This window comes from Biomphalaria glabrata, chromosome 3 (assembly GCF_947242115.1).
Source record: "Biomphalaria glabrata chromosome 3, xgBioGlab47.1, whole genome shotgun sequence".
Classification (NCBI taxonomy): Eukaryota; Metazoa; Mollusca; class Gastropoda; family Planorbidae; genus Biomphalaria; species Biomphalaria glabrata.
Window position 1 is genome coordinate 52,636,927 of NC_074713.1, and position 26,396 is coordinate 52,663,322.

Consider the following 26,396-nt stretch of genomic DNA (forward strand, 5'->3'; position numbering starts at 1 on the left):
CTTCAGTGTAAGAAAAAAAGCAAACTACGCACTCAAAATGCTATGAGCGTTGCCGAATGGGGTTTTGAGTTTAAACCCCCATTCAGAGGGGTTTGGTGCTAAAAATACATCTTCAATATAAAAAAAAAGCAAATTACACAGTAAAATTATTTGAGCGTAGCCAAGCCAATCGGGGGTTTTGAGCTTCTTCTACAGATGGCTTTTTTTTTTTTTAAAGTTTAAATTAAAACCCCTCCAGATGGTTTTGAGTCTAAGATCCCCGTACAGAGCATTTTGAGGTGGAAAACCCCCAACAGAAGATTTTGACGATAAAACTTCTCTTTTCGAAATAAAATCTAAAGCAAACTACAGTCACTTAATTCTAAGAGCGTATTCAAGAGAGGTTACACATTTTTACCAGTGGCAGGGCTCCATTAATAAACTGCAGTGAATAGTCATCTACCGAAATCGAAAAACACTAAATATAGCTCAACAAAGATGGGTAAGACAGATTTCAGGAGTCAGTTATAGAGATCTGATCAAATCAAGGAAATCCTATGCCGAACTGGGAGTCAACCCCTTAGTAAGATTGTGAGAGAACGACGCATGAGGTTTGCGGGACATGTTCTCCGACAAAATGAATTACGCATAAGAAGAGTTGCAATGATATCCTAGTACAACTTGACGCCACTCATTCATGGAGGTCCTCATGGTAGGTGGGAAGAGGCTTCAGACATTACCAGTGACAGATTTTTATGGAAACTGCTTGACGTCAAATGCTCCGAACGGCGTGGGAGGGTCTAAGTCAGTAAGAATAGCACATTAGGTTTTTGAAATAAAACTTTTTAATAGCATTAAAATGGACTGTAGTTAACTCAGAATATGCATTTTGTTGGCTTTCAATACCAGAAATAGTGCTTGGCGGCGGGGCTTCCCCCCGCGCTAGGGGAGCTCCTAGCGCTCCCCCAGACCCCTTTGCTAATAATGGCGGGGAGTTCACAATTTTATGGAAACAGCTTGATGGCAAATGCGCCGAACGACGAGAGAGGGTCTAAGTCAGTAAGAATAGCACATTAGGTTTTTTAAATAGAACTTTTTAATAGCAGGAAAATGCACTGTAGATACCTCAGAATATGCATTTTGTTGGTTTTCAATATCAGAAATAGTGCTCCTAGCGCTCTCCCAGACCCCTTTGCTAGTAATGTCGGGGAATCTACAATTTTTTCACTAACTCATGGAAGAACCTATTCTAGGGCACACTAAACGTCTTCCGAAAGAATGAAGGGTCAGAATGTAATAAAGATTATGTACACACACACACACACACACACACATAAATACATATAATTTTTTTTTCGCCCCCCCAAACCCCCCCCCCCCCCCCCGCCCGAAAAAAAATCCTGGCTACGCCCATGCTCAAGACTACAAGAGGAAAAAGGGACATGATTCTGTGCATTATTTTAATGAAATACAATATAGAGTGGAAACAGACCCAGTGCCTTTGTAAGATGTGTATGGACTGCAGCAACAATTTGTGCTAGGAGCATTTGCTCTCAACCTTAACGTATATACACATGAACGATCCTATTTAAAGTCCACCTTCAATCGTCTACACAATAGTTGCTTGGATTTAACCGAATCTAGATACGATTAATAGCTGATACTTTGTAGGATATACTGTCTGCCCGAACACATAGTCCAATGTAGGGAGCTGCGCAGGATCCACTGGTTGAAACTCAAATTTTTGAAGCATGTTGGCCAGATAGAGGAAAAGTTCGACGTTGGCCATGGCTTTTCCTAAACAAATTCGTTTTCCCAAGCTGAACGGAATAAACTCCTCCGGATTCAGCAGTTCTCCATCTTGGTCAATAAATCTGTCCGGTCTAAAGGTCATGACGTCTTTTCCCCAAATATTCTCGTCATAAAACACGGAGTCTACACTCGGTAGGACAAAGGTCCCCTTAGGTATTGTGTAACCCCTTAAGATTACATCCCTTGGGCAAGTGTGGGCTAGAGAGTTCGCGGCAATACTTGAGATCCTCTGAGTCTCCATTATAGCTGCGTTCAAATACGTCAGGTTCTGTTTGTCTAGGATATTAGGTACTCTGTCTGTTCCAACATGCTCATTAATTTCATCAAATATTTTTTTCTGAACATCTGGATAATGCAACATATAAAGTACAAACCAATAGATGGTGTTAGAGGTAGTATCTGTTCCAGCTAAGAATAAGTCAAACAGATTTCGTTTCAAATGATTTTCATCCATGGATGTTTCAATGCCACTATTAACTCTCTTGTCCTGTTCTTTGAGATATTCTGATATGAAACATTCTCCAGTCTCCCCTTTACGACACTTTTCAATACAAGAGTCAAAAAATTGGAACATTTCTCTGACAACTTGCTTAGACTCTTTGACTCTAAACAAATCTCCGGGCAGATGTCGTAAGGCAGGAATAAAAAGAATGGCACTGTTGATATTGAAATTGCCCACAAAGAGGGACACGTTGGTCACTACTTTTTGAAACAGTTGGTCAGTGTATTCAAATCTATGTCCAAACAATATAGAGCAAATAATATTGGAAGAGCTGACATAGGTGATCAAGTGAATGTCAACGGGTTTCCCCGTATTCTCAGTCAAATGTTCGATATAGTAGGATATTTCATTCTGTGTTTTATCCGCTAATATATTGTTTCCAAGTCCGAAATTTCGAAGGATTTGTAACCCGACGGCTCGTTGCTCCTTCCAGACTTTTCCAGAACTTGTAACTATGCCATAGTGATGTAATCCTGAGACCTGGTGTCAAATATTTCAAAAGAAATGTAGTAAGTTAGTGTGTATATTATGTATAGAAATATCAGACATTACTACGGACTACTGTGTAAAAATATGTTATAACGAAAGAAATGTGTGTACATAACATCAGGGCCGGTCTTAAGCCACTGCAACCTATGCGGCTGCAGTGGGCCCCGCACTTTCATAGGCCCCGCGCGATGCGATTCTAGGTGTAAATTATTAAATTAAACCATTTTAACGTATTAATAAAAGGGTTTCTTAAATTATAAAATATAAGAAAAAGTCATGAAAATCTCCTGAAATTATTAAAATCTTCCGAAAACTGATGCAAATCTCCTAAAAACAGATAAAAATTGTCTTTTCGGGGTGTCATTCAATATGGAAATTCCAATCCAACCTGCGATTTAAAAAAGGCGGTTTTGTCAGCTTTCATTTAATCAAAATGTAATAATAAGCCGAATTTTAACCAAAACAAGAAGTTGGAATACTTAATTTACTTCATGCAAATATAGATCTAAATCTATCTCGACTTCTTAAAAAACATGAAAATAATTTGCTAGTCGATAGTAAATCTAAAAGGCAGATCTGAAAGTTTATCGGCTTTTTGTTAGAAAACTACTATCTACTGCAGATGGCTCGTAAAGTTAATTTGACACTGATTTTGTACTTAGTAAAGTATAAATAAAATGGAAAGACGAATTTATTTTCGAAAACAAAATCTTAATTTTCACTTATCCTTATCACAACCTAAATTAGGCCCCGCGCAATACGTTTTGCATAGGGCCCCGCAATCTGTAGGACCGGCCCTGCATAACATTATAAGGTCTGAATTTAAAGACACTTAAAGACCGCATCACAAACGAGGAGAATAGAGACTGGGTTACTAAAGGGAATGGACCCCACGACGACCTGCTAACTATTGTTAAAAAAAACAAAACGCAAACTAAAACTCTGTGGATAAAAAGACCTTCCTTCAGGGAACAGTACCAGGAAGAATAAAAAGAGGCAGACAGAGAAAGCGATGGGAAGACAACATAAAAGAATGGACGGGTCTGTGTCATTGAAAGAGGTTCTATCCAAGGCTAAAGGCAGAGAGGAATGGAGAAAGGTGGTCAGCAAATCATGCGTGGTGCCTGCCACGAATGAATGTGTGTATGTATGTATAATCTTTTTTTACAATCTGCGCGAATGACCGGAAGTGTGTTTCGCTGCCAGACAGAGACCAGCGTGTGTGATATGCAGTAAAGCTGATTAAAGGTTCTGTGTTTGATCTAGTGGTTTCATTGTTTTGTTTCGTTAACTAGAACTGAACCAGACGTATCGAGACCTAAGGTAGATTCTATCGAGTTATAAGTAGATAGAGTTATATAATAGGAAAGCTGTGACAGTGCCCCAATGGTCCCACAGACTAAGTTATAGGTGAAAGTAGAGGAAACATTATAAGTTTTAATTGTAAGTCTATGGTTCGTAGCTCCAAACAGCTGTATAACTACATCAATGAATGTGCATTATATTTGTAGTATGGAACATTAAATAAACTTAAACAAAGTTATCTGTAAAATAAAGCTTATTGTAATTACAGACAGGATTAGTACAGCGATTGGACCCCACGGTAACTACTATATCTCGAAGTCCTCAGAGCTAGCAAAAACCTTCCTTCAGGGAACAGCACCAGGATAAAGAAGAAGAGGCAGACATAGGACATGATGGGAAGATAAAATAAAAGAATGGAAGGACCTGTCATTGAAACAGATTTGATCTATCGAAGGAAAAAGAAAGAGAGAAATGGAGAATGACGGTCGACAGATCTTGTATGGTGCCCCAAAGGTCCAACCACTAAAGGAAAAGGTGAAGGAATGTAAATTTAATTTAAAATATACACAGGCACAAGCAGATGTATGTAGAACCAATTAAATGATAATAAAAAAAAAAACAAGATTTAACTCATTACAAAAACACAACGCCCTTTCTGTCTCATGTCTCTCGAAAAAAAATTCGCTACAACTATTACCCACGTGACTTCCATTAACACTCGTCATGACAGACCAGATCATGGTTTCATCAGAAGATCTCTTAAGTCTACCAAGCTAACAACATCCACCTCTCTCACTCCATCGATACCATGGAAACACACAAACGGTCCATATCAATAAAGTCCTTAAAAACATCTTTTTTTTTTCTGTTTCATTTATGCTCACCAAATCCAAAGGGATCAGGGGTCGATCTGATAAGACGTGTCCTTTTTGTACGAAGGCTTCCTTGATCAGGTCATATCCGTTGAGCACCACCATGAACTTTGACCCAATTTTTAAGCTATAGGGAAGACATGAAAGTGAGCAGAGCAAAAGTATTTTAAACAGCTTTAACTACAAGACTAGCATTCAAATTTATTTCTACAAAGCTTATATCATTGCACTCTGTCTGTCCGCTCATCTAAGCCATTTCTCTCAATACTGCAAGGTTCATTTCCCTTTTCCTATATTAAACAAAATTAATGAATTCTCACCAAATTTTATTAAATATTTTATAAAAAATGTATTCATGTGTTGTCAATGACGATAAATAATTGTACAAAGTTTTAACTTGATCCAAGAATGGTAAGTGGGAGAACAAAATTCGCTTTGCCGCACCCAGTGACGCTACCAGCTCCCGCCACTGCTCAGTTGTATGTCACTTTTCCTTGTTAGACTACTATGTTACAAAATAAAATATAAACACTTTGGATGAAAAAAAAAATTAGTGAATTGAACAATTACAATTTTACCAAAAGATATCGCCGCATTTCTCCCGCCATTGTTTGAACTTTGACCTTAGGTCAGAGGTTAACTCAAACATATGCCCAACTATTGGTAAGGGCATGACGGGATACGGCGGCAGACGTCGATCTTCTCTTTTGAGCCAAAAGTAAAGAGACAACAATGTCACTGTTGCCAAGATCAAGATCAAATCCATTCCAGAAAGTTTCCAGTAAAGTTATCACACTGAAATAGAAATCAAATAATTTCAATGAAATTCTAAACAAATATTCTTCTATTAGGTTAACAACTAATTTATTAACAACAGAAAATTAATAGCATGTAATTCTATATATTACTAAAATTATTTATGACCCCTTTCAGTCGGAACGATGTCGCTCACACAGCAGTTCTCCCACACCCTCCACACGCAGCTGCTGTGTCCGAATGGAACAGTACTTTTTGGGGTCAGCCGCATCGCAGAATATAACACAATGTGCTGCGAACTAGGGTCGGCGGGTACTGATTTTTCCTCAGAGCTGAATCCAGAAGCATTTCCCATATCTGGGTGCCACGGTTAATAGATCTTTAATACTTGAGTAAAAGGTGCCATTTTATCACAATCACTGAAGATCTTTGATGATGATAGATGTCCCCATAAATACGCTCTTGAAGTAGTAATGATCTTGAATGAACTTTTGCCTCTTAGATCATGATCCTGTGATGATAGATGTCCCGATGAATAAGCTCTTGAAGTAGTAATGATCTTGAATGAACTTTTGCCTCTTAGATAATGATCCTGTGATGATAGATGTCCCGGATGAATAAGCTCTTGAAGTAGTAATGATCTTGAATGAACTTTTGCCTCTTAGATCATGATCCTGTGATGATAGATGTCCCGATGAATAAGCTCTTGAAGTAGTAATGATCTTGAATGAACTTTTGCCTCTTAGATAATGATCCTGTGATGATAGATGTCCCGATGAATAAGCTCTTGAAGTAGTAATGATCTTGAATGAACTTTTGCCTCTTAGATAATGATCCTGTAACCGTAATGCCGAGGATTAGAAGATGTCAGCTGTCTGGAAGAATTACTGTGACTTTCTAAGGACTACGTTATATCTAGATCTAAATATAATCTAGTAATGAATAGGCGAAAATCCTTATCAATTCAAATACAGACACTTTTAATTTAAAACTTGAAACAGCAAATGTACAATAATAACATGAATAAACTGTAACTTAGATAAAACATTCAAAAGATTTCTACAGGATTTTAAACGACCTACATAGTATGAAAATCAGCTGGAGACTGGGGCATTATTTAAATTTCTTTTCAGCTCGTAGCGTCACCACGCCTCTTCCAATCAAAACCACGACATTTGATCTCTAGCTCCCATCTCCAACCAATCAGACATTCTCTATCAGACAATGGGTGCATGGTCAAGAATCCCAGAGAAAAACCCGGCTAATTAGGTCTGCTCGGTCTGCAACTCGACCTCGACCCGAGCTATAGTTTAAATAATTAAATAATTAAAATGTCTGACAAACGATATGTGACACTGGGTATAGCAGATTTGGATTCATAGTTTTCCTTCTCCAAGATTGTTAGCCAGCCTTGGCTAACGCGCCCCTTCTGTCCGAAGCTCACTGGTTTAGGCGCCAGTTCCTCGCCTCTGCCCCGTGGAAGCTCACTGGTTTAGGCGCCAGTTCTTCGCCTCTGCCCCGTGGAAGCTCACTGGTTTAGGCGCCAGTTCCTCGCCTCTGCCCCGTGGAAGCTCACTGGTTTAGGCGCCAGTTCTTCGCCTCTGCCCCGTGGAAGCTTACTGGTTTAGGAACCAGCTACTCACCTTTGCTCCGTCTTCTGTTAGTGATAGCAGTTCCAAATTTGAGCCACACGTGAAGGCCAGGAGTTACAGGATCAAACAGTTTCCCTTTCAGAACTTGCGATGTACACGGTTGTCAGAGGCTATTTGAGACGCATGCCGTTGGAAGTACTTTATAGGTAGTGCAGTGCTTTCGGCAATAACAACCTTATGAAACCAATATATACCAATATATAGTGTCGCCTAATTGGCCCCATGATGACCATCTGGCCACTGTAAAAACAACAGCAACAACAACAAAAAAACTATTAAAACTAAATATCCATATCACGAAGTCCTAAGTACTCGCAAAGACCTTCTTGCAAGGAACAGTAACAGGAAAAAGAAGAAGCGGGAGACAGAGAAAGTATGGGAAGAAATCTTAGAATAGACAAGCCTGTCAGTGAGATTCTATTCAAGGCAAAAGACAAAGAAGAATGGAGAAAGATATTTGACAGATCATGTGTGGTGCCACAAAGGTCCAATCAGGGGACAGAAGGTGAAGAAATGAGACCAAAAAGTTTTAATTACAAAATTTAGCCTTTTAAAAATTTGAGCCACTTCTTCTTGTGTCCAAAAATTTTTTGTTACAGTATGATACGCGTATCCTGCAATGATTAGATCTTTATATCCTTACCTTTTAAACGATAGATTTACTCCGCGTATCACATCTGGAATGACAGTGCAAAAAATAAACACCTCAAAGTAATAAAATCCAAGGCATAGAGAAAGAATGCCAAAGTTCTTGACCATGGATCGGGCACCAGCAGCCTTGACGTGAAGGCCAACCTGCAATTGAGAGAAGTTATCCCCCCCCACCCCCCTTTTCCCTTTCTCCCAAAATGAATGTTGACTTTACAGAACATATATTCCTAAATCAGCTGCAAGTGTGCGTGCATGTATGTATTCTTGAGCGTATGTGTTTGCGTGTGTATGTGTATGTGTGTGCACCTGTGTGTTAAAGTGTAGCACAAATAAATCTCCATTTAAAAGTTCTATAGGGGTTGGGGAGGGGGGGGGGGAGGTGAATGTAGGAAAAAAAAAGTGTGTGCTTAAGCTCAACTTTAAGTATTTTCTTTGCAGACGTCGACCTATTACGTAATGTCAAGATAAGAGCTAGATACTAGACTACCAAGGCCCATTTTAAGAGTTCAAACTTATTTAACTCTTTCTTTCCGTAATTATTTACCACATTCTGGTGGAATCAACGTTGGTATCGTCGGTTAGGAGAGAAAGAGTTAACAAATGTATACGCATTAACAAAAATGTGCACCTTTCTGTCCTTGATGTAAGGCTTATCTTCTTCTATGACCGACAGAGCACAGAGGTGTCACGTGGCCAGAACAACGATCTACCCGCTTTTTACCTTCCTAATGTATGGCAGTGACACATGACAGTTGGAGTGGGCTGAGAGATGTACTTGTAACCCCGTGGTTCCAGTGGACAGACCGGCACCGGTTTCCAGGTGTTAACTTGTCATCGAAACCAAGATTGAGGCTAAACAGCATTGCAGTGAGCTCATGAGGAATTGACCTTCTGGTCTATAGGGCAGATGATGTAAAGGTCATCTGTTTCTGTGGCCTACGGTTTAAGAGAGTCTCATGTGGCCAAGCACAACGACCAACCGCTTTTACTTTTCCCCAACTAATGTCAGGTACTCATCAGAGCTGGGTGGACTCAGACTCGCCCAAACATCCCGAAATTGAAAAATCCCAGTCTTCACCAGGATTCGAACCCGGGTCTCCCGGTTCGGAAGTCAAGCGCTTTGTCCCTCAGCCACCTCGTAGGTTAGGATTTCTAGTTTATTTTTAGTATGTCTGGTCTAGCAATAATGTTTTCCCCATTTAAACCCCGGGACAACTAATCTTCACCAGTTGACTCCGAGAGGTCCTGGAGTTCTGTTAGAATCACCACAGACTGAAATGATTCAATATAGTATCTGTGAGTAATCATTTTTTAATAATATTGTCCTCAATCCGTATTTTAAAAAAAAAAATTCTGTTTTGTTCGAAAACGGTAGATCGCCCAATGCCATATATCGAAGAGTTGGATCAGTATGGAGTCTCACCACGGTCAAACCTATTAATAATTTCCCAATTTTTCAATAAGAGATTAAACAAAAATAATGAATTACTAGTCATTGACTGTCTTATTGGTTACTTAAAAAAAATTGAATCTATGTTTTATTAATGTTAATGAATAATTGTGCGAAGTTTCAGCTTGATCCGAGAATCGGTGGGTAAGTGTGTGTGTGTGGGGTGGGGGAATGACGAGTACACACTTTTTTTTGTGTACACGTGTACGCACTTTTTACATGGCAGACAGATAGACAGAGGGAGTTGATAAAAATAAAACAAAATGTAAATGAAACAAACTTAAATAGAAGATTCTTCAGCTTCAGAAGATCAATACAAATATCTTTGTCATCCAGCCGTCGTTGAATTGTTCATAATGCGTTGTCCATACATGGAGTTATCTAACCTTGCCTGTGAACCCCAAAGCGATTTTCAGTACTATTATGCAGAGAAATTTGATAGCGTAGACCAGCGGTTCTCAACTTTTTTATCTCGGCTACCTCTTATTTTTTATTCCCCACCATGCTGCGAGCCCCAACCGTAAAATAATATTCTAAAGTAACTACGCTTTTAATATAATGTTATAAAAATCGTAATCATAATGAGGAGCATTGGCCAAGCTTTATGTATAATATGAAATTATTTTTTTGTCTAAGATATATTTCTTCTTATTCTTCTAATTTAAAAAAAATAACGAAATTTAATTTTTTGATTACAATTTATTTTATTTTATATTTTCCCATACTGACGTAGTGTAGAGATGTAGTGAAAAAGCATGGCAGAAGGAAATATAGCAAACTACACTGCTACAATACTATTGCCAGTGTATACAAGATCGATGAGAAGGTTCAGCTTGTTCCTGTTTCCTAAGCTCAGGGAATTCCCTTAGCAGTCTTTGCCAGATCAGAACGAATGTCATCTTCTTCATCAAGTCTACTTCTGTTATTAGACTTCAAAAAACTAACAGGATGGGAAAAAAATATGTATATCTTCTAAACGTTATATTCTTTCTTCCAGATCCAGTTTCACGAGGAGTTGTAACAAAATTACGAAGGAGTTGTAACGAAATTACGAAGGAGTTGTAACAAAATTACGAAGGAGTGGTAACAAAATTACGAAGGAGTTGTAATAAAATTACAAAGGAGTTGTAACAAAATTACAAAGGAGTTGTAACAAAATTACCGAAGGAGTTGTAACAAAATTACCGAAGGAGTTGTAACAAAATTACGAAGGAGTTGTAACAAAATTACAAAGGAGTGGTAACAAAATTACGAAGGAGTGGTAACAAAATTACGAAGGAGTGGTAACAAAATTACGAAGGAGTTGTAACAAAATTACGAAGGAGTTGTAACAAAATTACGAAGGAGTTGTAACAAAATTACTAAGGAGTTGTAACAAAATTACCGAAGGAGTTGTAACAAAATTACGAAGGAGTTGTAACAAAATTACGAAGGAGTTGTAACAAAATTACAAAGGAGTTGTAACAAAATTACGAAGGAGTTGTAACAAAATTACGAAGGATTTGTAACAAAATTACAAAGGAGTTGTAACAAAATTACAAAGGAGTTGTAACAAAATTACAAAGGAGTTGTTCCATAATGAAAATATTACTTTCAGTAACATGAACTTCAAGCAATCGCGAAAAAATTAAATATAAACGACAATGCTTTTCAAATACCTCCCTACGTGCGCGAATTTTACCTTAGAAAAAATATCTATGATTTAAACTGTTAAAACTTTTGTTGTAACTCCGCTCTCGAGCCACGCTGATGGTGCGCATCAGAACGCCATTGAACACAAGTAGTGGCAGACATGTTTTGACAGGAAGAAAGACTATTGTAGATCCTGCTGAAGTCATGGGAGTCTGAACAGTCTGGCGCTGAGTGCTGTCCTGTGTCATACTAGGGAACTGTTTGGGAGACCTGGAGCGACACTGGGAAATGTATCGGTGGTCTGTTCTGTGTTCTGGACTTAAGGACTTGACCCCTCAAGGGGTTCGCGAACCACAATTTGAGAACCCCTGGCATAGATAGAGGTTGGGTCTTCCAAACCAAGATGTGGTAAATGAGTGTTTTTCATCATGGTATTTATAACAAGCAGAGATTGGAATGTGTCCCCCTACCCCAACCATCCATGCATGTTTGTCCTTTTGGCCAGAATTACGTTTCCTATATTGTAGTTGGTATTCATTTTAGTTGATAAGTGACTATTTCTTTTTAAACGACTCTAAAATGGTTTCCACATGGTAGGGTGGTATCCGTGAAGTACAGACAAAACAAACACCTTTTTCAATGTTTTATTTGTTTAATTCCATTGGTTGTGGGAATATACATAAATACTTTATAAACATGAATAGATCTGATCTATGTTACAAATTTAGTGTAGGGGATTCCGTGTGTTTCGTTTAACAGATCATTAAATTTAAAAGTACGTTAGTCAAAGTTAAGGTAGTATACATTGTATGATATTAGTGTTAGGAAAAGGGAGAAATATGCTTTTAAAAGTCATGTGTTTAGAAAAGGTAGAGACGTCTTTGACTAAGTCATGTATTATAAAAGGAAATTTTTGCCAAAACAAAACACTCAAGACCATGGGCGTAGCCAGGGGGGGGGGGTTCTTGGGGTTCAAACCCCCCCCGAAATGAAATCCCCCCAAGGGGGGGGGGGGAGTCGGAATTTAGTGACTGATTTTTTGCTTTGATTTTGTTTATTTTAGGTGAGATTTTAATACTAAACCATCACTTGCCCTAGCACAACCAAAGGGGTTTTGGGGTTTAAAACCCCCTACCAGGGGGGTTCGAGTTTAAAAACCCCTACCAGAGCGGTTCGAGTTTAAAACCCCCTACCAGGGATTTTGAGTTTTAAACCCCCTACCTGGGGTTTTTGCAGTTAACTCCCACTCTTCTATAAAACAAAACAAAAAAAAATGCAAACGAAAATCCCCTAATTCCAAGAGCACAGTTAAGGAAGATTTTGATTTTAAAACCCCGTCTAAAATTTACGATAAACCCCCTCTTTAATATAAAAAAAAGCTAATTACGCACTCAAAATGTTATGAGCGTAGCTAAATGGGTTTTGACTCAGTTTTGAGTTTAAACCCCACTTCAGTGGGGTTTGAAGGTAAAAAGTACCTCTTCAATATAAATAAAAGAAAATTACTCACTCTAAAATCTATGAGCGTAGTCAAAGGGGTTTTGAGTTTAAACCCCCCGCTATCTTCAGTGTAAGAAAAAAAGCAAATTACGCACTCAAAATGCTATGAGCGTTGCCGAATGGGGTTTTGAGTTTAAACCCCCATTCAGAGGGGTTTGGTGCTAAAAATACATCTTCAATATAAAAAAAAAGCAAATTACACAGTAAAATTATTTGAGCGTAGCCAAGCCAATCGGGGGTTTTGAGCTTCTTCTACAGATGGCTTTTTTTTTTTTAAAGTTTAAATTAAAACCCCTCCAGATGGTTTTGAGTCTAAGATCCCCGTACAGAGCATTTTGAGGTGGAAAACCCCCAACAGAAGATTTTGACGATAAAACTTCTCTTTTCGAAATAAAATCTAAAGCAAACTACAGTCACTTAATTCTAAGAGCGTATTCAAGAGAGGTTACACATTTTTACCAGTGGCAGGGCTCCATTAATAAACTGCAGTGAATAGTCATCTACCGAAATCGAAAAACACTAAATATAGCTCAACAAAGATGGCTAAGACAGATTTCAGGAGTCAGTTATAGAGATCTGATCAAATCAAGGAAATCCTATGCCGAACTGGGAGTCAACCCCTTAGTAAGATTGTGAGAGAACGACGCATGAGGTTTGCGGGACATGTTCTCCGACAAAATGAATTACGCATAAGAAGAGTTGCAATGATATCCTAGTACAACTTGACGCCACTCATTCATGGAGGTCCTCATGGTAGGTGGGAAGAGGCTTCAGACATTACCAGTGACAGATTTTTATGGAAACTGCTTGACGTCAAATGCTCCGAACGGCGTGGGAGGGTCTAAGTCAGTAAGAATAGCACATTAGGTTTTTGAAATAAAACTTTTTAATAGCATTAAAATGGACTGTAGTTAACTCAGAATATGCATTTTGTTGGCTTTCAATACCAGAAATAGTGCTTGGCGGCGGGGCTTCCCCCCGCGCTAGGGGAGCTCCTAGCGCTCCCCCAGACCCCTTTGCTAATAATGGCGGGGAGTTCACAATTTTATGGAAACAGCTTGATGGCAAATGCGCCGAACGACGAGAGAGGGTCTAAGTCAGTAAGAATAGCACATTAGGTTTTTTAAATAGAACTTTTTAATAGCAGGAAAATGCACTGTAGATACCTCAGAATATGCATTTTGTTGGTTTTCAATATCAGAAATAGTGCTCCTAGCGCTCTCCCAGACCCCTTTGCTAGTAATGTCGGGGAATCTACAATTTTTTCACTAACTCATGGAAGAACCTATTCTAGGGCACAATAAACGTCTTCCGAAAGAATGAAGGGTCAGAATGTAATAAAGATTATGTACACACACACACACACACACACATAAATACATATAATTTTTTTTTCGCCCCCCCAAACCCCCCCCCCCCCCGAAAAAAAATCCTGGCTACGCCCATGCTCAAGACTACAAGAGGAAAAAGGGACATGATTCTGTGCATTATTTTAATGAAATACAATATAGAGTGGAAACAGACCCAGTGCCTTTGTAAGATGTGTATGGACTGCAGCAACAATTTGTGCTAGGAGCATTTGCTCTCAACCTTAACGTATATACACATGAACGATCCTATTTAAAGTCCACCTTCAATCGTCTACACAATAGTTGCTTGGATTTAACCGAATCTAGATACGATTAATAGCTGATACTTTGTAGGATATACTGTCTGCCCGAACACATAGTCCAATGTAGGGAGCTGAGCAGGATCCACTGGTCGAAACTCAAATTTTTGAAGCATGTTGGCCAGATAGAGGAAAAGTTCGACGTTGGCCATGGCTTTTCCTAAACAAATTCGTTTTCCCAAGCTGAACGGAATAAACTCCTCCGGATTCAGCAGTTCTCCATCTTGGTCAATAAATCTGTCCGGTCTAAAGGTCATGACGTCTTTTCCCCAAATATTCTCGTCATAAAACACGGAGTCTACACTCGGTAGGACGAAGGTCCCTTTAGGTATTGTGTAACCCCTTAAGATTACATCCCTTGGGCAAGTGTGGGCTAGAGAGTTCGCGGCAATACTTGAGATTCTCTGAGTCTCCATTATAGCTGCGTTCAAATACGTCAGGTTCTGTTTGTCTAGGATATTAGGTATTCTGTCTGTTCCAACATGCTCATTGATTTCATCAAATATTTTTTTCTGAACATCTGGATAATGCAACATGTAAAGTACAAACCAATAGATGGTGTTAGAGGTAGTATCTGTTCCAGCTAAGAATAAATCAAACAGATTTCTTTTCAAATGATTTTCATCCATGGATGTTTCAATGCCACTATTAACTCTCTTGTCCTGTTCTTTGAGATATTCTGATATGAAACATTCTCCAGTCTCCCCTTTACGACACTTTTCAATACAAGAGTCAAAAAATTGGAACATTTCTTTGACAACTTGCTCAGACTCTTTGACTCTAAACAAATCTCCGGGCAGATGTCGTAAGGCAGGAATAAAAAGAATGGCACTGTTAATTTGAAAATTGTCCACAAATAGTGACACGTTGGTCACCACTTTTTGAAACAGTTGGTCAGTGTATTCAAATCTATGTCCAAACAATATAGAGCAAATAATATTGGAAGAGCTGACATAGGTGATCAAGTGAATGTCAACGGGTTTCCCCGTATTCTCAGACAAATGTTCGATATAGTAGGATATTTCATTCTGTGTTTTATCCGCTAATATATTGTTTCCAAGTCCGAAATTTTGAAGGATTTGTAACCCGACAGCTCGTTGCTCCTTCCAGACTTTTCCAGAACTTGTAACTATGCCATAGTGATGTAATCCTGAGACCTGGTGTCAAATATTTCAAAAGAAATGTAGTAAGTTAGTGTGTATATTATGTATAGAAATATCAGACATTACTACGGACTACTGTGTAAAAATATGTTATAACGAAAGAAATGTGTGTACATAACATCAGGGCCGGTCTTAAGCCACTGCAACCTATGCGGCTGCAGTGGGCCCCGCACTTTCATAGGCCCCGCGCGATGCGAATTCCAGGTGTAAATTATTAAATTAAACCATTTTAACGTATTATTAAAGGGTTTCTAAAATTATAAAATATAAGAAAAAGTCATGAAAATCTCCTGAAATTATTAAAATCTTCCGAAAACTGATGCAAATCTCCTAAAAACAGATAAAAATTGTCTTTTCGGGGTGTCATTCAATATGGAAATTCCAATCCAACCTGCGATTTAAAAAAGGCGGTTTTGTCAGCTTTCATTTAATAAAAATGTAATAATAAGCCGAATTTTAACCAAAACAAGAAGTTGGAATACTTAATTTACTTTAATAGTCACTGGCATGCAAATATAGATCTAAATCTATCTCGACTTCTTAAAAAACATGAAAATAATTTGCGAGTCGATAGTAAATCTAAAAGGCAGATCTGAAAGTTTATCGGCTTTTGTTGGGAAACTACTATCTACTGTAGATGGCTCGTAAAAATAGTAAAGTTAATTTGACAGTGATTTTGTATTTAGTAAAGTATAATAAAATGGAAAGACGAATTTATTTCCTAATATAAAATCTTAATTTTCACTTATCCTTATCACAACCTAAATTAGGCCCCGCGCAATACGTTTTGCATAGGGCCCCGCAATCTGTAGGACCGGCCCTGCATAACATTATAAGGTCTGAATTTAAAGACACTTAAAGACCGCATCACATACGAAAAGATTAGAGACAGGGTTACTACAGTGTTAAGGCCTCCGCGCGGTGTTGATTCTTGGCAATCTGTCAAGTGTAGATCTGACTGGAAGTAACGCTGAACTCAACTACTTCAGTAACACCGGCGAAAGGACGAAACAATCAAATACGTAGTCGACGCTGATATGTTGTTCTACAAATATGTTTAATACTCAAGAAGGGAATCGTCCGCTGTCAGTTATGTCGTACTCAAGTCTACTACTCTACAAGAAGCGTCTTCCTTTTAGCGTCACTTAGAGCGTTCTTATTTTTTAAAGATCTGTCACGTCACTTGTCGCTAATTAAAACTTTCCCCTTATTCCCGAAACAAATAACTAATTCCTAATCATGTCATAACAACAGTGAATGGACCCCACGATGACCTACTAACTATTGTTAAAAAAAAAAAAAAACGCAAAATAAAACACTGTGGATAAAAAGACCTTCCTTCAGGGAACAGTACCAGGACGAATAAAAAGAGGCAGACAGAGAAAGCGATGGGAAGACAAGATAAAAGAATGGACGGGCCTGTGTCATTGAAAGAGGTTCTATCCAAGGCTAAAGGCAGAGAGGAGTGGAGAAAGGTGGTTAGCAAATCATGCGTGGTGCCTGCCACGGATGAATGTGTGTATGTATGTATAATCTTTTTTTTTACAATCTGCGCGAATGACCGGAAGTGTGTTTGGTTGTCAGACAGAGACCAGCGTGTGTGATATGCTGCAAAGCTGATTAAAGGTTCTGTGTTTGATCTAGTGGTTTAATTGTTTTTTTTTTCGTTAACTTCAGCTGAACCAAGGACACCTAGACGTATCGAGACCTAAGCTAGATTCTATCGAGTTATAAGTAGATAGAGTTATATAATAGGAAAGCTGTGACAGTGCCCCAATGGTCCCACAGACTAAGTTATAGGTGAAAGTAGAGGAAACATTATAAGTTTGAATTGTAAGTCTATGGTTCGTAGCTCCAAACAGCTGTGTAACTACATCAATGAATGTGCATTATATTTGTAGTATGGAACATTAAATAAACTTAAACGAAGTTATCTGTAAAAAAAAAGCTTATTGTAATTACAGACAGGATTAGTACAGCGATTGGACCCCACGGTAACTACTATATCACAAAGTCCTCAAAGCTAGCAAAAACCTTCCTTCAGGGAACAGCACCAGGATAAAGAAGAAGAGGCAGACATAAGAAACGATGGGAAGATAAAATAAAAGAATGGAAGGACCTGTCATTGAAACAGATTTGATCTATCGAAGGAAAAAGAAAGAGAGAAATGGAGAATGACGGTCGAAAGATCTTGTATGGTGCCCCAAAGGTCCAACCACTAAAGGAAAAGGTGAAGGAATGTAAATTTAATTTAAAATATACACAGATGCAAGCAGATGTATGTAGAACCAATTAAAATGATAATAAAAAAAACCAAGATAAACTCATTACAAAAACACAACGCCCTTTCTGTCTAATGTCTCTCGAAAAAAAAATCGCTGCAACTATTACCCACGTGACTTCAATTAACATTCGTCATGCCAGACCAGCTCATGGTTTCATCAGAAGATCTCTGAAGTCTACCAAGCTAACAACATCCACCTCTCTCATTCTATCGGTACTTTGGAAACACACAAACGGTCCATATCAATAAAGTCCTTAAAAACATCTTTTTTTTTCTGTTTCATTTATGCTCACCAAGTCCAAAGGGATCAGGGGTCGATCTGATAAGACGTGTCCTTTTTGTACGAAGGCTTCCTTGATCAGGTCATATCCGTTGAGCACCACCATGAACTTTGACCCAATTTTTAAGCTATAGGGAAAACAAGAAAGAGGGCAGAGCAAAAATATATTCAACATCTCGAACTACAAGACTAGCATTCAAATTTATTTCTACAAAGCTTATATCATTGCACTCTGTCTGTCCGCTCATCTAAGCCATTTCTCTCAATACTGCAAGGTTCATTTTCCTTTTCCTATATTAAACAAAATTAATGAATTCTAACCAAATTTTATTAAATATTTTATTAAAAATGTATTCATGTGTTGTCAATGACGATAAATAATTGTACAAAGTTTTAACTTGATCCAAGAATGGTAAGTGGGAGAACAAAATTCGCTTTGCCGCACCCAGTGACGCTACCAGCTCCCGCCACTTCTCAGTTGTATTTCACTTTTCCTTGTTAGACTACTATGTTACAAAATAAAATATAAACACTTTGGATGAAAAAAAAAAATTAGTGAATTGAACAATTACAATTTTACCAAAAGATATCCCCGCATTTCGCCCGCCAATGTTTGAACTTTGACCTTAGGTCAGAGGTTAACTCAAACATATGCCCAACTATTGGTAAGGGCATGACGGGATATGGCGGCAGACGTCGATCTTCTCTTTTGAGCCAAAAGTAAAGAGACAACAATGTCACTGATGCCAAGATCAAGACCAAATCCATTCCAGAAAGTTTCCAGTAAAGTTATCACACTGAAATAGAAATCAAATAATTTCAATGAAATTCTAAACAAATATTTTTCTATTAGGTTAACAACTAATTTATTAACAACAGATAATTAATAGCATGTAATTCTATATATTTCTAAAATTATTTATGACCCCTTTCAGTCAGAACGATGTCACCCACACAGCAGTTCTCTCACACACCCCCTCAACACGCAGCTGCTGTGTACGAATGGAACAGTACTTTTTGGGATCAGCCGCATCGCAGAATATAACACAATGTGCTGCGAACTACGTAAGTGTCGGCGGATCCTGATTTTTCCTCAGAGCTGAATCCAGAAGTCTTTCCCATATCTGGGTGCCACGGTTAATAGATCTTTAATACTTGAGTAAAAGGTGCCATTTTATCACGATCACTGAAGATCTTTGATGATGATAGATGTCCCGATGAATAAGCTCTTGAAGTAGTAATGATCTTGAATGAACTTTTGCCTCTTAGATCATGATCCTGTGATGATAGATGTCCCGATGAATAAGCTCTTGAAGTAGTAATGATCTTGAATGAACGTTTGCCTCTTAGATCATGATCCTGTGATGATAGATGTCCCGATGTATAAGCTCTTGAAGTAGTAATGATCTTGAATGAACGTTTGCCTCTTAGATCATGATCCTGTGATGATAGATGTCCCGATGAATAAGCTCTTGAAGTAGTATTGATCTTGAATGAACTTTTGCCTCTTAGATCATGATCCTGTGATGATAGATGTCCCGATGAATAAGCTCTTGAAGTAGTAATGATCATGAATGAGCTTTTGCCTCTTAGATCATGATCCTGTGATGATAGATGTCCCGATGAATAAGCTCTTGAAGTAGTAATGATCTTGAATGAATTTTTGCCTCTTAGATCATGATCCTGTAACCGTGATGCCGAGGATTAGAAGATGTCAGCTGTCTAGAAGAATTACTGTGACTTTCTAAGGACTACGTTATATCTAGATCTAAATATAATCTAGTAATGAATAGGCGAAAATCCTTATCAATTCAAATACAGAAACTTTTAATTTAAAACTTGAAACAGCAAATGTACAATAATAACATGAATAAACTGTAACTTAGATAAAACATTCAAAAGATTTCTACTGGATTTTAAACGATCTACATAGTATGAAAATCAGCTGGAGACTGGGGCATTATTTAAATTTCTTTTCAGCTCGTAGCGTCACCACGCCTCTTCCAATCAAAACCACGACATTTGATCTCTAGCTCACATCTCCAACCAATCAGAAATTCTCTATCAGACAATGGGTGCATGGTCAAGAATCCCAGAGAAAAACCCGGCTAATTAGGTCTGCTCGGTCTGCAACTCGACCTCGACCCGAGCTATAGTTTAATAATTAAATAATCAAAATGTCTGATAAATGATATGTGACACTGGGTATAGCAGATTTGGATTCATAGTTTTCCTTCCACAAGATGGTTAGCCAGCCTTGGCTAACGCGCCCCTTCTGTCCGACGCTCATTGGTTTAGGCGCCAGTTCTTCGCCTCTGCCCCGTGGAAGCTCACTGGTTTAGGCGCCAGTTCTTCGCCTCTGCCCCGTGGAAGCTCACTGGTTTAGGCGCCAGTTCCTCGCCTCTGCCCGTGGAAGCTCACTGGTTTAGGCGCCAGTTCTTCGCCTCTGCCCCGTGGAAGCTCACTGGTTTAGGCGCCAGTTCCTCGCCTCTGCCCGTGGAAGCTCACTGGTTTAGGCGCCAGTTCTTCGCCTCTGCCCCGTGGAAGCTTACTGGTTTAGGCGCCAGTTCCTCGCCTCTGCCCGTGGAAGCTCACTGGTTTAGGCGCCAGTTCCTCGCCTCTGCCCGTGGAAGCTCACTGGTTTAGGCGCCAGTTCTTCGCCTCTGCCCCGTGGAAGCTCACTGGTTTAGGCGCCAGTTCCTCGCCTCTGCCCCGTGGAAGCTTACTGGTTTAGGCGCCAGTTCCTCGCCTCTGCCCGTGGAAGCTTACTGGTTTAGGCGCCAGTTCCTCGCCTCTGCCCCGTGGAAGCTCACTGGTTTAGGCGCCAGTTCTTCGCCTCTGCCCCGTGGAAGCTCACTGGTTTAGGCGCCAGTTCCTCGCCTCTGCCCGTGGAAGCTCACTGGTTTAGGCGCCAGTTCTTCGCCTCTGCCCCGTGGAAGCTTACTGGTTTAGGCGCCAGTTCCTCGCCTCTGCCCGTGGAAGCTCACTGGTTTAGGCGCCAGTTCCTCGCCTCTGCCCGTGGAAGCTCACTGGTTTAGGCGCCAGTTCTTCGCCTCTGCCCCGTGGAAGCTCACTGGTTTAGGCGCCAGTTCCTCGCCTCTGCCCCGTGGAAGCTTACTGGTTTAGGCGCCAGTTCCTCGCCTCTGCCCGTGGAAGCTTACTGGTTTAGGCGCCAGTTCCTCGCCTCTGCCCCGTGGAAGCTTACTGGTTTAGGCGCCAGTTCCTCGCCTCTGCCCCGTGGAAGCTTACTGGTTTAGGTGCCAGTTCCTCGCCTCTGCCCGTGGAAGCTCATTGGTTTAGGCGCCAGTTCCTCCCCTCTGCCAGGTGGAAGCTCATTGGTTTAGGCGCCAGTTCCTCGCCTCTGCCCGTGGAAGCTCATTGGTTTAGGCGCCAGTTCCTCCCCTCTGCCAGGTGGAAGCTCACTGGTTTAGGCGCCAGTTCTTCGCCTCTGCCCCGTGGAAGCTCACTGGTTTAGGCGCCAGTTCCTCGCCTCTGCCCCGTGGAAGCTCACTGGTTTAGGCGCCAGTTCCTCGCCTCTGCCCCGTGGAAGCTCATTGGTTTAGGCGCCAGTTCCTCGCCTCTGCCCGTGGAAGCTCACTGGTTTAGGCGCCAGTTCCTCGCCTCTGCCAGGTGGAAGCTCATTGATTTAGGCGACAGTTCCTCGCCTCTGCCCCGTGGAAGCTCACTGGTTTAGGCGCCAGTTCCTCGCCTCTGCCAGGTGGAAGCTCATTGATTTAGGCGACAGTTCCTCGCCTCTGCCCGTGGAAGCTCACTGGTTTAGGCGCCAGTTCCTCGCCTCTGCCCCGTGGAAGCTCATTGATTTAGGCGCCAGTTCTTCGCCTCTGCCCCGTGGAAGCTCATTGGTTTAGGCGCCAGTTCTTCGCCTCTGCCCGTGGAAGCTCACTGGTTTAGGCGCCAGTTCTTCGCCTCTGCCCGTGGAAGCTCACTGGTTTAGGAACCAGCTACTCACCTTTGCTCCGTCTTCTGTTAGTGATAGCAGTTCCAAATTTGAGCCACACGTGAAGGTCAGGAGTTACAGGATCAAACAGTTTCCCTTTCGGAACTTGCGATGTACATGGTTGTCAGAGGCTATTTGAGACACATGCCGTTGGAAGTATTTTATAGGTAGTGTAGTGCTTTCGGCAATAACAACCTTATGAAACCAATATATACCATTATATTATGTCGCCTAATTGGCCCCATGATTACCATCTGACCACTGTAAAAACAACAACAACAAAACAATTAAAACTAAATATCCATATCACGAAGTCCTAAGTACTCGCAAAGACCTTCTTGCAAGGAACAGTAACAGGAAAAAGAAGAAGCGGGAGACAGAGAAAGTATGGGAAGAAATCTTAGAATAGACAAGCCTGTCAGTGAGATTCTATTCAAGGCAAAATACAAAGAAGAATGGAGAAAGATATTCGACAGATCATGTGTGGTGCCCCAAAGGTCCGAATTAAGGGGACAGAAGGTGAAGAAATGTGACCAAAAAGTTTTAATTACAAAATTTAGTCTTCTAAAAATCTGAGCCACTTCTTCTTGTCGTGTCCAAATTTTTTTTTATTACAGTATGATACGCGTATCCTGCAATGATTAGATCTTTATATCCTTACCTTTTAAACGATAGATTTACTCCGCGTATCACATCTGGAATGACAGTGCAAAAAAGAAACACCTCAAAGTAATAAAAATTCAAGGCATAGAGAAAGAATGCCAAAGTTCTTGACCATGGGTCGGGCACCAGCAGCCATGACGTGAAGGCCAACCTGCAATTGAGAGAAGTTATCCACTCCCCCCACCCCCCCTTTTCCTTTCTTCCAAAATGAATGTTGACTTTACAGAACATATATTCCTAAATCAGCTGCAAGTGTGCGTGCATGTATGTATTCCTGAGCGTATGTGTTTGCTTGAGTATGTGTATGTGTGTGCACCTGTGTGTTATAGTGTAGCACAAATAAATCTCCATTTAAAAGTTCATAAGGGGTGGGGTGGGGGAGGTGGATGTAGGAAAAAAAAAGTGTGTGCTTAAGCTCAACTTTAAGTATTTTCTTTGCAGACGTCGACCTATTACGTAATGTCAAGATAAGAGCTAGATACTAGACTACCAAGGCCCATTTTAAGAGTTCAAACTTATTTAACTCTTTCTTTCCGTAATTATTAACCACATTCTGGTGGAATCAACGTTGGTATCGTCGGTTAGGAGAGAAAGAGTTAACAAATGTATACGCATTAACAAAAATGTGCACCTTTCTGTCCTTGATGTAAAGCTTATCCTCTTCTATGACCGACAGAGCACAAAGGTGTCACGTGGCCTGAACAACGACCTACCCACTTTTTACCTTCCTAATGTATGGCAGTGACCCATGACAGTTGGAGTGGGCTGAGAGATGTACTTGTGATCCCGTGGTTCCAGTGGACAGACCGGCACCGGTTTCCAGGTGTTAACTTGTCATCAAAACCAAGATTGAGGCTAGACAGCATTGCAGTAAGCTCATGGGAAATTGACCTTCTGGTCTATAGGGCAGATGATGTAAAGGTCATCTGTTTCTGTGGCCTACGGTTTACGAGGGTCTCATGTGGCCAAGCACAACGACCAACCGCCTTTACTTTTCCCCAACTAATGTCAGGTACCCATCAGAGCTGGGTGGACTCAGACTCGCCCAAACATCCCGAAATTGAAAAATCCCAGTCTTCACCAGGATTCGAACCCGGGACTCCCGGTTCGGAAGTCAAGCGCTTTATCGCTCAGCCACCGCGTAGGTTAGGATTTCTAGTTTATTTCTAGTATGTCTGGTAGCGATAATTTTTCCCCATTTAAACCCCGGGACAACTAATCTTCACCAGTTGACTCCGAGAGGTCCTGGAGTTCTGTTAGAATCACAACAGACTGAAATGATTAAATATAGTATCTGTGAGTAATCATTTTTTAATAATATTGTCCTCAATCCGTATTTAAAAAAAAAAAATTCTATTTTGTTCGAAAACGGTAGATCGCCCAATGCCGTATATAGAAGAGTTGGATCAGTATGGAGTCTCACCACGGTCAAACCTCTTAATAATTTCTCATTTTTTCAATATGAGATTTTAAAAAATAATGAATTACTAGTAATACACTATCTTAATGGTTACTTGTTTAAAAAATTGATACATGTCTTATAAATGCCAATGAATAATTGTGCTAAGTTTCAGCTTGATTCGAGAATCGGTGGGTAAGTGTGTGTGTGAGGGGGGGGGGGAGGTGGGAATAACGTATTCACACTTTTTACATGGCAGACAGATAGACAGAGGGAGTTGATAAAAAAATAAAATTGCAAATGAAACAAACTTACAAAGAAGATTCTTCAACTTCAGAAGATCAATACAAATATCTTTGTCATCCAGTCGTCCTTGAACTGTTCATACATGGAGTTATCTAACCTTGCCCGGGAATCCCTAAGCGCTTTTCAGTACTATTATGCAGTGAGATTTGATAGAGTAGATCAGCGGTTCTCAACCTTTTTAGCTCGGCGACCCCTTTTTTCTTTATTCCCTACCATGCGGCGAGCCCCAACCGTAAAATAAAAATCTAAAGTAGCCTAACTGCGCTTTTAATATAATGTTATAAAAATCGTAGTCATAATGAGGAGCATTAGCCAAGCTTTATGTATAATATGAAATTATTTTTTTGTCTATGATATATTTCTTCTTATTCTTCTAATTTAAAAAAATAACGAAATTTAATTTTTTGATTACAATTTATTTTACTTTATATTTTCCCATACTGACGTAGTGTAGTGATGTAGTGAAAAACCATGGCAGAAGGAAATTTAGCAAACTACACTGCTACAATACTATTGCCAGTGTATACAAGATCGATGCGAAGGTTCAGCTTGTTTCTGTTTCCTAAGCTCAGGGAATTCCCTTAGCAGTCTTTGCCAGATCACAACGAATGTCATCTTCTTCATCAAGTCTACTTCTGTTATTAGACTTCAAAAAACTAACAGGATGGGAAAAAAATATGTATATCTTATAACGTTATATTCGAAGGAGTTGTAGCAAAATTACGAAGGAGTTGTAACAAAATTACGAAGGAGTGGTAACAAAATTACGAAGGAGTGGTAACAAAATTACGAAGGAGTTTGTAACAAAATTACCGAAGGAGTTGTAACAAAATTACAAAGGAGTTGTTACAAAATTACAAAGGAGTTGTAACAAAATTACGAAGGAGTGGTAACAAAATTACGAAGGAGTTTGTAACAAAATTACAAAGGAGTTGTAACAAAATTACGAAGGAGTGGTAACAAAATTACGAAGGAGTTTGTAACAAAATTACAAAGGAGTTGTAACAAAATTACGAAGGAGTGGTAACAAAATTACGAAGGAGTGGTAACAAAATTACGAAGGAGTTGTAACAAAATTACCGAAGGAGTTGTAACAAAATTACAAAGGAGTTGTTACAAAATTACAAAGGAGTTGTAACAAAATTACGAAGGAGTGGTAACAAAATTACGAAGGAGTTTGTAACAAAATTACCGAAGGAGTTGTAACAAAATTACCGAAGGATTTGTAACAAAATTACAAAGAAGTTGTAACAAAATTACCGAAGGAGTTGTAACAAAATTACGAAGGAGTTGTAACAAAATTACCGAAGGAGTTGTAATAAAATTACAAAGGAGTTGTAACAAAATTACAAAGGAGTTGTAACAAAATTACCGAAGGAGTTGTAACAAAATTACGAAGGAGTTGTAACAAAATTACGAAGGAGTGGTAACAAAATTACGAAGGAGTTGTAACAAAATTACAAAGGAGTTGTAACAAAATTACGAAGGAGTTGTAACAAAATTACAAAGGAGTGGTAACAAAATTACAAAGGAGTGGTAACAAAATTACAAAGGAGTGGTAACAAAATAACCGAAGGAGTTGTAACAAAATTACAAAGGAGTTGTAACAAAATTACAAAGGAGTTGTAACAAAATTACGAAGGAGGTGTAACAAAATTACAAAGGAGTTGTAACAAAATTACAAAGGAGTTGTTCCATAATGAAAATATTACTTATAGTAACATGAACTTAAAGCAATCGCGAAAAAATTAAATATAAACGACAATGCTTTTCAAATGCCCGAATTTTACCATAGAAAAAATATCTATGATTTAAACTGTTAAAACTTTTGTTGTAACTCCGCTCTCGAGACACGCTGATGGTGCGCATCAGAACGCCATTGAACACAAGTAATGGAACACATGTTTTGACAGGAAGAAAGACTATTGTAGATCCGGCTGAAGTCATGGGAGTCTGAACAGTATGGCGCTGAGTGCTGTCCTGTGTGATACTAGGAAACTGTTTGGGAGACCTGGAGCGACACTGGGAAATGTATCGGTGGTCTGTTCTGTGTTCTGGACTTAAGGACTTGACC

General features: G+C 39.6%; 2 protein-coding genes across 6 annotated transcripts in view; both read right to left on the bottom strand.

Moving 5' to 3' along the window:
* Positions 1–1,400: 1,400 nt before the first annotated feature.
* Positions 1,401–8,160, bottom strand: LOC129924963 (cytochrome P450 2U1-like). 4 transcript variants are annotated; one of them, XM_056022612.1, is made up of 5 exons: positions 8,011–8,160; positions 7,359–7,541; positions 5,538–5,754; positions 4,972–5,086; positions 1,401–2,773 (listed from the first exon to the last, which is right to left on the bottom strand). In XM_056022612.1, the coding sequence occupies exons 3-5, from the start codon at positions 5,723–5,725 to the stop codon at positions 1,610–1,612; spliced, it is 1,467 nt and encodes a 488-aa protein (XP_055878587.1). In that variant the 5' UTR covers positions 5,726–5,754; positions 7,359–7,541; positions 8,011–8,160; the 3' UTR covers positions 1,401–1,609. The 4 variants fall into 4 exon arrangements, with proteins under 4 accessions (XP_055878587.1, XP_055878586.1, XP_055878590.1 ...); XM_056022611.1 differs by lacking the exon at positions 7,359–7,541; XM_056022615.1 differs by lacking the exons at positions 7,359–7,541; positions 8,011–8,160 and adding an exon at positions 6,798–6,897.
* A 5,893-nt stretch (positions 8,161–14,053) lies between these two features.
* LOC106054494 (cytochrome P450 2U1-like) overlaps positions 14,054–26,396 on the bottom strand; it is a 33,693-nt gene continuing 21,350 nt past the window's right edge. The window contains exons 1-4 of one of the 2 annotated variants that reach the window (XM_056022617.1): positions 22,616–22,772; positions 18,577–18,793; positions 18,010–18,124; positions 14,054–15,426 (exon numbers count right to left, since the gene is read on the bottom strand). In XM_056022617.1, the coding sequence (XP_055878592.1) occupies positions 14,263–15,426; positions 18,010–18,124; positions 18,577–18,764 (1,467 nt within the window). In that variant the 5' untranslated portion in view covers positions 18,765–18,793; positions 22,616–22,772 and the 3' untranslated portion in view covers positions 14,054–14,262. Of the gene's footprint in view, positions 15,427–18,009; positions 18,125–18,576; positions 18,794–22,615; positions 22,773–26,396 lie in introns of those variants that run through there. The other variant, XM_056022619.1, reaches the window with a different exon arrangement.

Excerpts from the sequence above, each read along its gene's own strand:
- LOC129924963 (XM_056022611.1), bottom strand. The coding sequence starts at position 5,725 with ATGGATTTGATCTTGATCTTGGCAACAGTGACATTGTTGTCTCTTTAC. Across the intron at positions 5,087-5,537 it reads AAATGCGGCGATATCTTTTG|CTTAAAAATTGGGTCAAAGT; the intron begins GTAAAATTGTAA and ends TCTTCCCTATAG. Across the intron at positions 2,774-4,971 it reads CCCTGATCCCTTTGGATTTG|GTCTCAGGATTACATCACTA; the intron begins GTGAGCATAAAT and ends ATTTGACACCAG.